The sequence below is a fragment of the Bos indicus x Bos taurus genome, chromosome 1 (genome assembly GCF_003369695.1).
Source record: "Bos indicus x Bos taurus breed Angus x Brahman F1 hybrid chromosome 1, Bos_hybrid_MaternalHap_v2.0, whole genome shotgun sequence".
Taxonomy (NCBI): domain Eukaryota; kingdom Metazoa; phylum Chordata; class Mammalia; order Artiodactyla; family Bovidae; genus Bos; species Bos indicus x Bos taurus.
This window is the reverse complement of record NC_040076.1, coordinates 127,808,180-127,824,673: the sequence shown is the minus strand read 5'-3', so window position 1 is coordinate 127,824,673 and position 16,494 is coordinate 127,808,180. Positions and strand designations below refer to the sequence as shown.

The 16,494-nt window shown below is 46.8% G+C and overlaps 1 protein-coding gene across 2 annotated transcripts in view; it reads left to right on the top strand.

Moving 5' to 3' along the window:
- The window catches only part of CLSTN2 (calsyntenin 2), a 725,154-nt gene extending 710,413 nt beyond the window's left edge, over nucleotides 1-14,741 (top strand). Inside the window, exons 12-17 of one of the 2 annotated variants that reach the window (XM_027544855.1) lie at nucleotides 1,418-1,641; nucleotides 6,080-6,250; nucleotides 6,741-6,886; nucleotides 7,014-7,137; nucleotides 8,395-8,579; nucleotides 10,852-14,741. In XM_027544855.1, coding sequence (XP_027400656.1) covers nucleotides 1,418-1,641; nucleotides 6,080-6,250; nucleotides 6,741-6,886; nucleotides 7,014-7,137; nucleotides 8,395-8,579; nucleotides 10,852-11,052 — 1,051 coding nt within the window. In that variant the 3' untranslated portion in view covers nucleotides 11,053-14,741. The remainder of the gene's footprint in view (nucleotides 1-1,417; nucleotides 1,642-6,079; nucleotides 6,251-6,740; nucleotides 6,887-7,013; nucleotides 7,138-8,394; nucleotides 8,580-10,851) is intronic. The other variant, XM_027544864.1, reaches the window with a different exon arrangement.
- Nucleotides 14,742-16,494: the final 1,753 nt, after the last annotated feature.

The following is a 16,494-nucleotide window of genomic DNA, read 5'->3' as shown; positions in this document are numbered from 1 at the left end:
AAGGCCACCCCTGGAGGCTACAATAGGGAACAGGTAGCTGACCTCCAGGTCAGCCCTACACTGTAGTGAAGAAGAGACCACACTGCTGGTCTCCAGCTCTAGGACCAGGCTTCCATAAACTGGCAAGGGGAGGGGCTGCTGGTGCCACAAAGGCCAAAAAAATTAAAAGTGGGAGCAAGAGCCCACCACCATGGCCACACCCAGCCCGCCCTGGAGAAAAAGATGGAGTGGCTTAGCCTATCCTGCCCCCAGGAACCTTGCCAAAGGATGTAAGCTGATGGCTCCCACCAGCTGGAGTCCACCATCACTCCCAGAGCATCCATCTAGACCCTAGGGTTCTCCATGAAGCCTGGGTCTTGGTCGCAAGGAGCAGCAAAGTATGCCAGTGACACACATCCCTGAGGTCTGACGAGAGTGTTAGTCTGTCAGCATTTACTGAGCTCCAACCACGATGCAGGCTCTTGGGTGGCTTCCTATCTACATGTCACCTGCACTCAAGCCTTACTACTATAAGGTAATTATTGTCCCATTGTATAGATAAAGAGACTGAGGTTCACAGGAGTCGTGCTCCCTGCCCAGATCCTCCAAGCCCAGGAGTGGCAGAGTCGGGTATGGACCCTTGCCTGTCTCACTTCCTAGGCTTTGTTCTTGTTGTCACACCACCCTGGCCCCCAGACATTTTTGTGACAGTGCATCAGGGCAAAGGAGTGTGGTTACAATAGCAGTCTACTGGTACATCTGGAACAGGCACACACGTGTGTGATATCCTCATAGAGAGAGAACACATAACACTGCTCTAGCAGACAGGGGAGACTAGCCCTGGGGTCTCACCTAGGAAGATGGCTGTAACTAACCAGCAAGACAACTTGTTTACTAAATCCTTATGCACAGAGCGAGCAGTTGCTGTCTAATTAATGTTGCTGTTGATTACTTTGTTAAAGGATAATTAAAGGTGGTTTAAGGTTTAATTAACCTTAGTGGTTACTTGTTGCCAGGTATAGAAAATTCCCATTTCTCCTAGAAGTCAATCTTTTTTTATGTCCCTAGATTGCTAGTAGTTTTGACTATATGTGTTCATGTTCAGTCATGTCTGACTCTTTGTGACCCTGTGGACTGTAGCCCACCAGACTCCACTGTCCATGGGATTTCCCAGGCAAGAATACTGGAGTGGGTTGCCATTTCCTACTGCAGGAGATCTTTCTGACCCAGGGATTGAACCCTGTCTCCTGTATCTCTTGCACCGCAGGCGGATTCTTTACCACTTGAGCCAATAATGTAACTTTAAATTTGAATGTCTGCTGACATCATCAGAGGCTCTCAAGCAGTCAGGATGTCTCATTGAGGACTAGAGGTGGCTGCAGGTATCTTGTCCATATTGGATGATGGATGGTTTCAGCAATGACTGCTGTTTCCCCAGGTGCTTTGGAGAAGATGTGTGTATCAGCATCCCCGACATAGATGCCTACGTGATGGTGCTGCAGGCGGTCGAGCCCCAGATCACCCTCCATGGCACAGACCGCTTCTGGAGACCCGCCGCCCAGTTTGAAAGTGCCAGAGGGGTGATTCTCTTCCCTGACATCAAGATTGTGAGCACCTTCACCAAAGCTGAGGCTCCCAGTGACTTGAAGACCACAGGTACAGGTGCATACACTGGGTCGAGGGATGGTAGACCTTAAATTCTCACATAAAGTATGTTTCTTGTTAAATCACACTTCAGGACAACAGTGTTGTTCACCATAGTGGGGCAATCTATAACAGAACAAAAAGTCCTGGAGATAATGCAGATACATAACAGAGGGGAGTGAATGCCTTAGCAAATTGTGGTACCCCCACCTAAGAGGTGATGCCATGGCATCACTGGGTCAATGGACATGAGTTTGAACAAACTCAGGGAGATGGTGAAACACAAACATGGATTGGTGTGCTACAGTCCATGGGGTCGCAAAGAGTCGACACACCTTAGCGACTGAACTGCAACAACATATAAGAGGTATGATGCCGGAGGGGAGGCACTTATGCCAAACTGTAAGTTTAAAAAAAAAAAAAAAAAGCAAGAAGTGAATTAGAGAGTATCTACATACATACTGATCACAACTATGTCAAGAAAAAAAAATACACAGAAAAATGCCCAGAAGGAAACACACTTAGTGCTAACAGTCTCTGAAAAGCAGAATGAGAGCTCATTTGTTTCTACTGTTCACTTTTCTACAACTGCAAAATGTTCTGTAGTAGGCATGTATCATTCTGGTGATCAGAAGAAAAGCTAAAGAAGCTTTAGCTGCATCTTAATATATACATTGGCAACCCACTCCAATGGTCTTGCCTGGAGAATCCCAGGGACAGGGGGGCCTGGTGGGCTGCCATCTCTGGGGTCGCACAGAGTTGGACACGACTGAAGTGACTTAGCAGCAGCAAACATGTCCTTCAGTAATATCACACTCAACTCTCAGGGAACTTTGCAATTGTTCTTTCCAGTGGTTTTATGGTTGGGAGGGCTGTTCAGTAAACATAATTTGAATTACCTGCTAGGAAGAAACACTACATTGATCTGAAATCTATAGTGTATTCAGCTGGTAGGGGAAGAAAGATGGAAAGATAAAGAAAGAAGGCAGGAGACCTCTGGGGCCAGAGCTATGGGAAGAATATGTTTGAGAACCATCTTTGCCTCCTCCTCCAAATGAATATTTTTGACTCTCCATTTCTGCCTCCAAAAGCAGCTGCTAATGATGTGCTAGTGCCAGTGGGGCTGAGACCCTGAAGGACTGCTTCTATAATAATCCTAATTACCCACTGCCTTAATCCACGCTGGTCCCTAGGAATGGGATGCCTGGCAAGGCTGTCCTTCTACGCTCACAAAAATAGATGGTATTGGGCCAACTGTCCAGGCAGAACCATTTTCCAGTTACACTCCAAGGTGAATTGGGTCATGTGATCTTCCCTCTGGTCCTCATTTGTGGCTGAAATCAGACAGAAAAAGAGAGACTCTGATTGCACGGGCTGCAGGCCATAGCTAAGAGTACCTGAATTCTCGAGGCCTGACATCAGCATACAGGTAGTCCAGTGACAAGCAATTATATGGGTCCGTGTGTCACCTTCTGTTTATGAGAAGTGCATGCAAACCATGTAGCCAAGTGCCTGAGAGCTATTATTAGTACTTTTAAAATTTTACTGTTATGGTTGTAAGAATAATCATTATTGTGGGTGCAGTAAACAAGCAGGCTAATGGCACTTCCACCAGTGACCCTCTCCACCATCTTTCTTCTGCCCCCATGGATTCACTTACTGTGCTGTTTCAGTACCACCGACACACACACCCCTCTCTACCCCAACACCTCTGTGTTAGTTTACACATCTGCTCATGGTCTGTCCTCAGCCTGGAAGGTCCTTCTCTGTCCTATTCCCTATTATTACTGAAAAAAACAGTCTACCTTCAGTGCCTCCTCCAGAGGGCAGCCCCCAACCACTGGGTCAGCCCCCAGCCTGACCCCAGACTATACACCCCCAACCACTCTGTATGCCCCCCCAACCACTAAGGCTCCCTCTCACACACATTGGCAGGCCCATGGTTGGTGATTATCTATTTACTAATAACCAGACAAGGAGCTCCTCCAGGACCAACCATGGCTGATTTTCCAATAAGTTCCTCAGCCCAGAACAGTCCCTTTAGGGCAGTGGGAAGCAGGGAAACTGCCAATGGAACATTTAGCCCATTATGCAAGCACGAGAGAAAAAGAAGATTGTGGGGTCAACACACCTCTGCTTAGAGGGAGCAATCAGTCAACCACGTAGGGTCCTAGGAGCAAAGATGACCCAACCTGACCTCAGAAGAGAAGAATATGGCTCCAGAGAAACCCCAGAAACCATATGCCATTTGAAAGAGAGATATACATGCACCATTATTAATAATAGACCTTGTTAAGTGTTTATTAATGTGATTTTAGATTTTGCCAACAATACACAAAGCCATTGACATTGGCAAGCCTTTTAAAATTAAGCATATGGAATTATTTATTAATAACACATATCCAGTGAGAATAAAAAATATTTTGGGTATTCCTTAAAAATTAAACAAAATAAAATAATTATTTCAAAATAGCTCTCTCATCTTTTATGAATCCTTTTAAAATTTCTGTTTTCATAAATGTTTTATCATGCACAAAATAAAACAGTCTGCTTAATGAGTAAATATACTTATTTAAATGATCTCAGCTCACAAAATTTTTAATAAAGGCCTGCAACATCAAAAACATTTGAAGAGCAACAGCCCAGAGGCTGAGACTTTCGCAAAGTATGAAATCAGAAAGTCATGGTTGGGGACTTCCCTGGTAGGGCTTCCCAGGTGGTAAAGAACTAGCCAATGCAGGAGACATAAAAGACATGGGTTCCCTGGGTCAGGAAGATCCCCTGGAGAAGGACATGGCAACCCACTCCAGTATTCTTGCCTGGAGAATCTCACGGACGGAGAAGCCTGGAGGGCTATGGTCCATAGGGTCACAAAGAGTCAGAAATGACTGAAGCGACTTAGCACGCATGCACTAGTGGTCCAGTGGTTAAGATTTGCCTTCCAATGCAGGGGGTGCAGGTTTGTTCTCTGGTCAGGAAGCTAAAATCCCGCATATCTCTAAGCCAAAAAAAAAAAAAAACACACATAAAACAGAAGCAATATTGTAACAACTTCAATAAAGACTTTAAAAATGATCCACATCAAAAAAATCTTTAAAAACTAAGAAGGTCATGGTTGCCATCCCAGCTCCTCCCCAGCTGTCTGTGTAACCCCAGGCAGTCTAGCCCAGTTCATGGACTGTCCATTCCCCACTCAGGGAAATGGGGATAATAATGGTACCTCCTCTAGTGCCTGTCAGGATTTCCTCTGCACTGTGCCTAGCATAAAGCAAAGACTCCACAAACACCAATCACTTTTATTTTAAAGCAGGAGTTAAATTTAGGACTATCAACCTGTCTAGCATTCAAGTACTCAGACATCCTCTGGGAAACTTGGGTGTCATAATATCAGTCAAGGACAGCTAAGCTGACCAGTAGCTTGCCAACTAACCAATTTACTTACTTAATTATATCAACAGTGCACCTCCACTTGAGCAATGTGTCATAATACAGCTGTCTGTCAGCCTCTGGGTCAGATACTGAGGAGTTAGTCATGCAAAGTGCTTCGGAGAAAATCAGAGTCTATTGGGAATAACAGAGACATACGCCATAACCACGTAGGGAAAGCTGTGAAAGCCTCATGGAGGGGCACTCACCTCTGGTCCCAAAGGAGACCAGTTCTTCTTGAGCATCTACTCTGTGCCAGGCACCATTTTCATTTTTTTCTTTCCTTTTTTCTTTTTCAAATTATAAAAGTATGATAATACATTTACAGGAGACTTGGAAAATACAGAACACAGTTACATATAGTTCCACTATTTGTTGTTCACTCACTCAGTTGTGTCCAACTCTTTGTGACTGCAGCTCCACTATATATTACAATTACTTTTTAAGTAGATAAGATTTTTAGTTGGAGTTTCAAAATAAACTCTCAAAAATTAATAGAATGAATAGAAAAGTAGAGGTGATGTAGTAGACCTGAAAAGCACTATGAACCAACTCAACATACTTAAGATTTATACAACTTTCACACAACGGCAGGATACAAATTCTATTCAAGTTCCCATAGACTATAAACTCAGAGACACAGAACATATTAAACAAGGTGCAAATTTTCATAGTTTAAAGGTACTGAAATCATACAGAGCCAGACACTGTTTTCCATCCTCTCAATGCCCTCGCCCTCTTTGTGGATGAGGAAATCAACAGGTAAACTAGACAGGTTCTCAGGAGCAGTGCTAGTACTCAGATTCACATCTTCTGACTGCAGTATTCATGCTCTTCACACAAATTCATGCTGCCCAGCCTCAAGGGCCGCCTGGACATCCATCCGAGCAGAGATGGTGACCTGGGGGGACTTACAGCCTCTGCTCCTGACCCAGCCTGAACCTGGGGTACAGACATGGAGGAGGGGGTGTGTGGGAGCCAATATCTGTGCTGTCCTCATGCCCATGTTTCTTATTGTCTCTTCCCACAGCCCCCAAATCAGCAGTTTTAGAAGAAATGCTTCACAACTTAGATTTCTGTGACATTTTAGTGCTGGGAGGGGACTTGGACCCCAGACAGGAGTGCTTGGAGCTCAACCACAGTGAGCTCCACCAGCGACACCTGGACGCCACCAACTCCACAGCAGGTTACTCCATCTACGGTAAGGTGGTGCTCAATCCTGGACCCAGTGGTCCCCTCTCACCTCCAGGGAGTTGAGTGCAATGGGAGCTCCATCACCTATGGAGGAGGTCAGGAGGGAACACTTGAGCTCAAAGCATGGACTTCTAGCCCCTCTATGGACAAGCTTCTCCAGCCTCCTCTGGTCCTGGCTTCCATTCCATTCCTGAGGAAGTCTTCTGTAGAAACTAGGCGAAAGCCTGCTCTTATCATATTTGATCTCAGCAAGTATTACAGCAGCATTTGGCAGATTGAGGTCAAACATTCCAGTGAGAGCCAGTCTACCTGGAAAATCTGTGCTTCAGCTTAATTGGTTCCTGGGACGTCTGCTTTCGCACATTGTCTGCCCCTAAATACCCCCAGCTCTTACCCTGGCCGAATTCAGGGGAGACCCGTACTCTCTGTAGGCACAGTCTGTCTCCACAGCATCTCCTCTTCTGCGTTCTTATGACAGGTGTGGTCTCTTGGCATAGGTGTGGGCTCCATGAGCCGCTACGAGCAGGTGCTGCGTCACATCCGTTACCGCAACTGGCATCCGGCTGCCCTGGAGTCCCGGCACTTCAGGATCAAGTGCTCAGAACTCAACGGGCGCTACACCAGCAATGAGTTCAACCTGGAGGTGAGTGAGTCCTGCAGTGATGAGGGAAGCCCAGCTCACCCGTTCACTCCCTCATGTATTCAGGAAACTGCCAACACTGGTCCACCGGCCACTCCCCGTCAGAGTACCTTCTCCCTGCTCTTCCCAGGTCAGCGTCCTCCATGAGGTCAGAGTCCCGGACAGTGAGCACGTCAACCACCTTATCGCGCAGCCACCATTCCTCCAGTCCGTCCACCACCCGGAGTCCCAGACTAGCATCCAGCACAGTTCAGGTGGGTCACCTGGGGGGAGGGACCTCAGGAGGCCAGGTGGTCATTGCAACTCAACAGTTAGGGTGCAGCAGCCAGAACTGAAGGGGGCACCCGGCTATGGAGAAGCTATGAGACTGGCTCTGAGCTTCTCACAGCCTTGGGAGGGAGCTGGTCAAGTATACAGGGAGTTACAGGCAGTGTAGGATAAAGATGTTCGCACACAGGGCTGGGGTAAAATTTAGCATCTTTTTAAGCCCAACTCAAAGCTATATGCTACGTGGCACTTTCCCTGAACACCTCATGTATGCTCACACACACGACTGCACCATATTGAAAAGGCTCCTACCCTTCCTTCTGTTCCAGCACTTACAATATTGTCTTCCTGTCTGGTGGGCACTTCTCTCTGTCCTGATTGAACTCCACAGTTTCTGGCTCTCAGGGCAGCTGCCCTGTACTTTGATGGAAAAAGAAAGAGATAAAAGAGAGTGTGCATTTATTAAGCACCTGCTGTGTGCCTCTGTGAAAATTCACACAGATGATTTCATTTACGTCTCAAAACTACCCATGGGGTAGGAATGATTAAGTATATGTATATATAATCCTATATATAGGATTATAGTTGCTTTACAATGTTGTGTTAGTTTCTACTCTACAGAAAAGTGTATCACCTATACGTAGGTGATTTTTGGATTTCCTTCCCATTTGGATCACCACAGCATTGAGCAGAGTTCCCTGTGCTATACAGTTGGTTCCCATTAGTTATCTACTTTATACATAGTACCAAATTACAGCATTGTTTACAATAATCAGGGCACGGAAACAACCTACCCATCCATCAACAGAGGAGTGGATAAAGATGTGGCATACATACATGCAATGGAGTATTACTCAGCCATAAAGAGGAACAAAACTGGGTCATTTGTAGAGCTGTGAATGGACCTAGGATGTCCTACAGAGTAAAGTAAGTCAGAAAGATAAAAACAAATATGGTATATTAAAGCATTATGTGGAATCTGAAAAAATTGGTATAGATGATCTTATTTACAAAGCAGAAATAGAGACATAGATGCAGGCAATAAACATATGATTAAGTCTATTACATTATCGATAGATGACAAAAGGGAAGCCCAGAGAGACTAAGGTGCTGACCCAGAGTTCTCCAGCTGAGGTACGTGTAGGCAGATTTTAAGCTACACGTGAATGTTTCAATCATGTTGCATCCCAAGAGTAAGCTAGTCCTTTGCTCACTATGCCATGTGAATTCCTTCCTCGTTCCAGCGGTCCCAAGCATTGCCACAGTGGTCATCATCATCTCCGTGTGCATGCTAGTGTTTGTCGTGGCCATGGGCGTGTACCGGGTCCGGATCGCCCACCAGCACTTCATCCAAGAGACTGAGGCTGCCAAGGAAGCAGAGATGGACTGGGACGATTCTGCACTCACTATCACGGTCAACCCCATGGAGGTGATCCTCAGGCAGGGACTGGGAGCTTGAAGCGGGATGTCTCTCCTCCACTGGGTTCCATCCATTCTGTGCCAGAAGCCCTGTCCAGCTAGCCTAATCCCACTCATCCTTCCCTTCTCTGGGCTCCTCCAGCCCTCTCAACTTGAATGGTCCACACTTTCCCACCCACTGCATGTACTGCTCAAAAACCTGTGAACTGCTCTCAGCCAACAAACAGAACCAGACATTTCTTAAGCCAAGCAGCAAAGTGGTGTCTGTCCCTGGCCTCTCCCATAGTCTTTAACTCAGAGCTGACTCATACTCAGGGACTCAGGATTGAATTTTTTATTAGCTACCAGTATAAATTAGGTGGCTATGCTCCATCTGCCTGCAAAGCTCACTTAGAGGCTCAGAGTAGGTAAATACAAAAACACAATGCTAACAGCTGCCATTTATTGAGCACCCATCATGCCAGAGCTGTCCTGGGTCCTCAGTGCACACGTCACCTCATTTAATCTTCCCAGCAACCTGCGATGTAGGAGTCCCAATCCTCATTTACCAATGTGGGACCAACTCAGGGAGGCAAAGTAAAGTGTTCAGGCTCCCATAACTGGTAATGTCAGCACCAGTATTCAAACTCACCACTGCCTGATTCTAAAGTTCTTATTGTCCTAATTGGCCATCAGCTCCCCAAATCTACGAGTGTCCAGTGCTCCTGATCTGGGCATATGAATACCAACAAAAGCCACTTCCATTGTGCCCTTTGGTCTGCCCATGGGTGCTGGGTGGAGGGAAAGGCTGGAGCAGGAAAGCAAGGTGGCCACTGGCCATCGAGGTGCCACTGAGAAATGAAGTGTCCTAGCCTGTCCCCAGTTTCCCTCCCACCTGGCTTCACGCTTCAGTTTCAGAGCCAGCGTGCTGATGAAGCTTCCATCAGGTGCTGAGGTGTAATGCTAAGTGCATCAGTGTGGGCCCCCAGCATTTCCACCCTCATAGAACTGAGCCTCGGGTGTGGGATGCAATGCAAGATCATTATGCCTGAAGCAGTCTGATTACCTGACCAAAGTGTGCTTGCCAAGGGCTAACCTGGCAGTCAGTGAAGCAGGAGCAGGGCAAGCCTTTGGGGCTGGAGTGTCCAGGGAAGACTTCTTGGAGCCTAAGAGAGACCTTGAAGAATGGGTAGGATTTAGGGGGAGGTAAAGGTAGAAGAGAAAACACTGCAGAAAAGGGATGAAGACAGGCATGGGTGCGTGTCTTTTATGGCTAGTTTATCAACTCAAAGGATAAATCCAGATATCAAATTTTACTGGAATCACCAAAAAGCTCAGGGGAGGGGCTAAGACTGGAAAAGAGTGGAGTGGAGTTTAGGACACAAGTCAGGTGACGAAGGGCAGGCAAGGAAAATGAGGACCGTGAACTTTGCCTTCTGGAAGGAGTATTTTTGAGGGGCAGCACACCTGAATCTTGGCTTAGAAGACCTTCTGCTCCCAGAGATATTATTTTCCCACCTGGAAAAGGGATACAAACTTAAATGTCATTCTCTCACTGAGAAGCAAGTCACTAAAGACTTGGAAAGTTCCATGTAAATAGGTTCCAGAAATGCCAGAAAACAAACCTTAACCCAGGACTTCCCTGGTGGTCCAGTGGTTAAGACCCCACCTTCCAATGCACAGGGGTGCAGATTTGATCCTGGTCAAGGAACCAGGGTCCCACATGCTGTGGGGTTCTGCCCAAAATGTAAGTGTGTTAGTGTTAGTCACTCAGTCATGTCTGACTCATTGCGACCCCATGGACTGTAGCCTACCAGGCTCATCTGTCTGTGGAATTCTCCAGACAAGAATACCAGAGTAGGTTCCCTTCTCCAGGGGATCTTCCTGACCCAGGGATCAAATCCAGGTCTCCCACACTGTAGGTAGATTCTTTGCCATCTGAGCCACCAGAGAAGTCCACCAAAAATTTAAAACAAAACAAGACAACAAGGACAAAACCTTAGCCCAAAAGGTTCACTGGATGATGGATGGGATGAACTTAAATTCGCAGTACCTAAAACACAACAATTTACCTTAAGTCTGGGTCTTGGAATTCACCATTTCTTGTCTTTTCCTTAGTCCTCCGACTGGTCTTTCTCCAGAGGACTTCCCTTCCAAAGTCCATCTCCTGGCCCAAGGGTTTAGCATTAAGGGAAGTTCCAAGGGGCCCTAATTATCTCCTTAATGGAGAGAGAGACTTAAGCGCCAACACGGCTTCTGTCTGATCCATGATCAGCATTTCCCTTCTCTCTCCTGACATCCAGAAACACGGAGCCCCAGGGCGTGGGGAAGAGGAGACCGAGGAAGAGGAGGAGGAGGAAGCGGAGGAAGACAGCTCCAGCAGCAGCGAGTCCGAGGGCAGCGAAGAGGAGGAGGAGGAGGAAGGGGCGGGCAGGGGCAGACACGGGCAGAGTGGAGCCAGGCAAGCCCAGCTGGAGTGGGACGACTCCACCCTCCCCTACTAGTTCCCCGGGGCCACGCCCACCCACCTGTCCGTTTTGTAAGCCCTGCCCCGATGTACACCCCAGCCTATCACATGTCGCCTCTGATTTCCATGATGGTCCCGGCAGGCCTTCCCCAACATTCTGGAACCCATGTTTTACGCCCTGGGCACAGCTCGTGTCCCAGTCCTGGGGCAGTTTCCAGAAGCCCAGCATCATCCTCAGTGGGGATTTTGCGGTGAACTTTTTCCTGTGGCCCCCACTTCTCTGGCCCTGGGCTCACCCAGCATTCTGTTAACCAAATCTGTGGGTTCTTTCTGTTTGGTCCTCCCTGTAGGGGAGAAGATCAGCCTTTATGTTGCTCCCCAACTGGGGCTCCGCGTCCCCAGGGCTCTTAGGTTCCAACCCACTGTGCGAGCACGGACTCCATGTTCTCTCCAAACAGTCTGGCAGGTTCTCCTCACCTGACTCTCTAGGCTGCTTCCTACAGGCAGGGTGGTCAGACTACACACACGGGAGGTCTAAGTCCTCTGCACATCAAAGGAACATCCTTACCCAGGTGGAATTAAGTTTGCAGGACAGGTTGGCTTGGGCTCCCCTCACCCCCACACACATCCACTCTCTCATTTTGGAGAGCCTTTTCCTTTGTTCTTCTTGAGGCCATAGAAGCTTATATGAAAAGTCCAAAACCAAGAATAGGTCCTTGGCCACAGCAGGGCCTGGTTCCCGCCAAAGCGCTCTGAGAACCTGCCTTGCTGGCAGCCACTGAGACCTGCAGGGCTGCCCTACTGGCAGCTCCAACCACAGGACACCATGGAGGCCAGAAAGCATTCCACACAGCTACTGCCCCCAGCAGCAACTGAGACAAGCCTACAGCTGGGGAGCAGAAAGAAGGGCTGAGGAGATGGTACGACTGGGCTGCATGGTGGACACAGAGCTGGGTGACGAGGGTGGCTGGGCCCTCCCAGGCCAGAAGGTGGCCCGGAAGTGGACAAGGCTCTCACCGTCTAGTCTTAGGGTCCCTCATCCCCTAGTTCACAGTTCTGCCTCTTGAGAAGATACATTCCTCTTGGATGTATTGGAACAAGCATGGACTGCTTTGAGTCTAAAACAAGAGTTTGGAGATTAAACTGCTAGGAATTAGAAGCATGTTTGCCGTAATAACAGCTTCTTTTTTCTTCTCAGAAAGGGAGCAGTGCTTTAGGTGGATGGCAGATATATCCAAAAACCTAGTTTCTTTCTTTCTGCTTTTTTTAAATAAGAAAATCTTTTCCATCTCCATCTTAACGTGGACACTTTTGGAGGAGAGTTGTTGCTATAGTAACTGGTCTGTGATCTTTTGTGGCCAAGAAGATAGCAGGCAAGAACTAGAGCTGTTACAGGACTTCCACGAGGCTCTGCGAATGTCTTTGTTTCAAATGTCTTGGGCTTTTTGTCCTTAGTATGTATGATCTATCGCCGAACTCTCCCCACACCCATCCCCCAACCATCTCATATTGGCTTGGCACAGCAGTAGAGCTGGTCCACAGGCACAGGGCATTCAGGATCAAAAGAAAGTTCAGAATCTATTCACTCTACTTGCTGTGTTACCAACTCAGAGAGAACTTATGAAGGGGGACCACCATCAGTGTCCTTTAGTGACAGGTCTTTCTGATTCGAGGAAACCTTCTGATTTGAGGGAACCACCTTAGGCGGCTTTTTCCATCACCTAGAGTGATTTTTGCATCTCTTCTCTCCATCAAGCCTCCAAGTATCCCATGAGGTAGAGGGGACATCTATTATTAGACCCATTTTCATGTTGAGTAAACTGAGCTTCAGAGATTCAGCATCTTGCTCAGAGTTTTTCTGACGCATCAACTAGATGGGACTCCCCACCATCCACTCCTTGCCTAGGGCCTGCCACTCTGATTCTACTTATTTGTGTTCATGAACTAAGAGGCATTGCTGGGAATCTGCTGTGTGCTAAGCGCTCTACCAGCAGCTGTGGGAAAGGAAGAAAGCAGACAATAAACCCCTCCTCCCCTTAGAGGACTTGATAGCTGCAGAGGAGAAATAGGCATAGAAATCACGTAAGAGACAAATGCAGAGGGAGAGGGAGAAGTCACAGGAAGAAGAGGGACTCATTCGCAAATTCAACCCATGCTCTCATTTTTCCCTTCTTAGAAGCACCGGCAGAAGTTTGGGGTTTTCTATTCATTGAATGGAAATAGACGCTTCTGTGAATTTCCCCAATAGCCCTTTTCTATCAGGCTGGGTCTATGCATCTACTAGAAGAAAATCTCGGGTTTTTACTCCTTACAATCCCCTTAGTTAAATAAAGAGATCCTTTAATTGGGCCTTCAGGAGCTAACAGAATTCTTGCAAAATTATAACAGTAAAATGAATACTGTATGGATATGTTTAAAGCCAATTCCTTTGGAATTGGATTTTTGTTTAAAATATTTAATTCTGGTGTTCAGGAGGTGCTTGCTTCTGCTAGGTCTTTTGGTTTGGCTGGGGTGGGGAAGGTGGTCCCCATGCCCTCCACTGCCTCCAATGGCTACCTCACTTATTTATGGCTGAGTGAGCTGTTTGGGGCACATGAAACCATTATACGTTTGGGGGCTTTGGGAGGGACGGGAGCAGGTGAAAATGGCACTTGGCCAGGGCAGCTCAGCCGATTCACTTGTGACAGGACTCATATGTAGAGAAACAGCGGGGTCAAGTCAGAGCCCTTTCTGTCTACTCCCACTGTGGGAGATCAGCCTGCATTGCCAGCGCTGAGGATGAGGCCCTTGAGATGATGCTGCTGGATCTGTGAGCATGTATAGTGTTCCCAGTGCCGAACTCAGCACCACAGGTGAGAACAAGAAGGGGCAATTATATAAAAGTAACAGAAGCTTCAGGGAGTATCCAGGTGAGCGGTGAGTAACATAACTTGCCATCCCCCAAGGATTCTAACCACAGGTGGAAAATGCCATTCATCAGCCCAGCGTTTTCCAGTCTCCATCTGCTGGCATCTGGGAATCCAAACTCCCAGATGGCTGGATACCCTGTGGCCTCTCACCCAGGCAGCAGCAGCAGCAGATGTCCATCTGGACAGGGAGGAACAGCTGACCAGTTTGTCCACAGGACAGACTTTTGCTCATCTTGCCAAGCAGATGATCAGATCCTGCTCTCTGAAGGTTGAAAACACATAGGCTGAAAACTCAGGTGACAAGAAGAGAAGGAAGAGGTTAATGGAAAAGGCTAGTACAGAATGAGTTGCCCTAGTGGAGTAAAGCAATCAACTAGTTGGCCACCTGCATTAAATAATACTAAGTACACTCTAATAAGTTTCATCAAGTGCTATAAATCTGAGGCCTCAGTTCATCTAGTTACCAAAAATGTGATTTCAGTGGGTTCTGCTTTCACCACCTCTGTCTTAAATATATACAACTATTCTATCAAGCAGGGCTTAGCCCACACAGCTCTGCTTGTAGTATGGGCTGTGGCTTGGCAGACGTGGACCCTGCAGGGAGATGGACTCCTGGAAGGGAAGTAATGTATCCTGTTCTTATACATATGGCAGGATTGGCAAGCTTCACCTGGAAGGAGCCAGTTGGTAGATATTTTGGATTTTTCAGGCCATAAGGTCTCTGTCACAAGTATTCTACCCTGCCATGGTAGCATGAACCAGCCACAGACAATACACTTAAATGGATGAATATGGCTATATTAAAAAAAAAAAAAAACTATTTATGAACACTAAAAAAAATCAGGCAATTTGAATTCATATTATTGTCAGATGTCACAAAAATTATTACTTGTTTGACTTCTATTTTCCAGTACTTAAAAACAGAAATAACTTTCTGAGTCCATCAGGTCAGTTCAGTCGCTCAGTCATGTCTGACTCTTTGCGATCCCATGAACCGCAGCATGCCAGGCCTCCCTGTCCATCACCAACTCCCAGAGTTTACTCAAACTCATGTTCATTGAGTCAGTGATGCCATCTAACCATCTCATCCTCTGTCGTCCCCTTCTCCTCCTGCCTTCAATCTTTCCCAACATCAGGGTCTTTTCAAATGAGTCAGCTCTTCGTATCAGGTGGCCAAAATATTGGAGTTTCAGCTTCAATATCAGTCCTTCCAATGAACACTCAGGACTGATTTCCTTTAGGATGGACTGGTTAGATCTCCTTGCATGGTCCTTACAAAAACTAGCAGCTGGCCAGATTCGGCCCAGGGGCCACAATTTGCACACCTCAACTGTGTGTGTGTGGGAAGCAGCCTTCCAGCCTTTCATTTGCCAAGAAAAAGCAGGTATCTTAGGCCCTCCCATAAACTGCTCAGGGGTCTTTGCCTCCAAAATGAACAGCAAACAATGCATAGTCCTTAACTAAACTGTTTTTAAAATCCATGTTCCAGAGGGAAAACAAAAACCAAAACCAGAAAATAACTTGTTACTTGTTGAATTGACTCAAGCTCAGGCAAGCATTTGTCAAGAGCCAAAAGCCTGGGATCCAGGAACCCACTGACCACTGAGCTAAGTGCTGGCTCCCAGGTGCGGGGCCTTCCCCCAACAACTCAGCCCGTAATGGTTTCTAAGCAGGAATGTTCATTATCTCAGACTGATTTCCATTCAGCCCTGCTCATGCCATTGCTATAAAAATGATCTTAAAGACTTGTGACTGTTTAAATCAATACAGCATAATCAGTAGAAAGCCCAGCTGGGCACACTTCAAAATTAGCAGTCTTCTCGGCTGTATGAGTCAACACTAGCCAAAGGAAGAAAAGGAGAACAGGAGAACTTTCTTCTTAACCATCCCCTTATTTGAATTAACCAAATCGGTTTTACTTAAAACAAAACAAAAAAAAAACTGAGAGAGCTGGTCTAATCCTTTGAAAAAAATGTGCCAGTGCAATGTAGATGCTTTTCAGGGAAGACCATCCTGAGGCCTTTGTGGGACCCCAAAACCTACTGTGATGCACTCTGGCAGGCTGTGGATACTATAGCATTCTCCATTGGCATCAGACGTTTATCCAGGCTGAGAAGCCAAAGCCCTGGGCACAATTTAATTTTCACGTTACCACTCTCTGTTGTCCAGCAGTAGGCAAAGGCAATGAGTAATGAAAGTTTTGAAGTCTACTCCAGCACCTTCAATTTCCTGCCCTTATTTGCTTTACTTTATAAATTTATTCTGTACCTGCTTTATAGATCTTGCTCTGGTTTTCCTTGGAGCGCCAACCAGAAAGAAGAGTTGGCTTAGTAAGAAGTAGGTTAGAAGCCAAACTTGACTCTTCCAGGGAGAGGAAAAGAGACAGAAGATGTTACCTTCATGAGCGCCCCAGAAAGCAATCAGACACCACCCTGTATGCCATGAGCGAACAGATGGGATTCTGTGTTTGCAGCTCTTTTCGATGTAATTCAGCAAACCCTTGCTCAGCCCCTGTGGCATGCCAGGCCCTGTGCCAGGAATGGGGAAGGGAGGATGGATGAGTGGTGGCC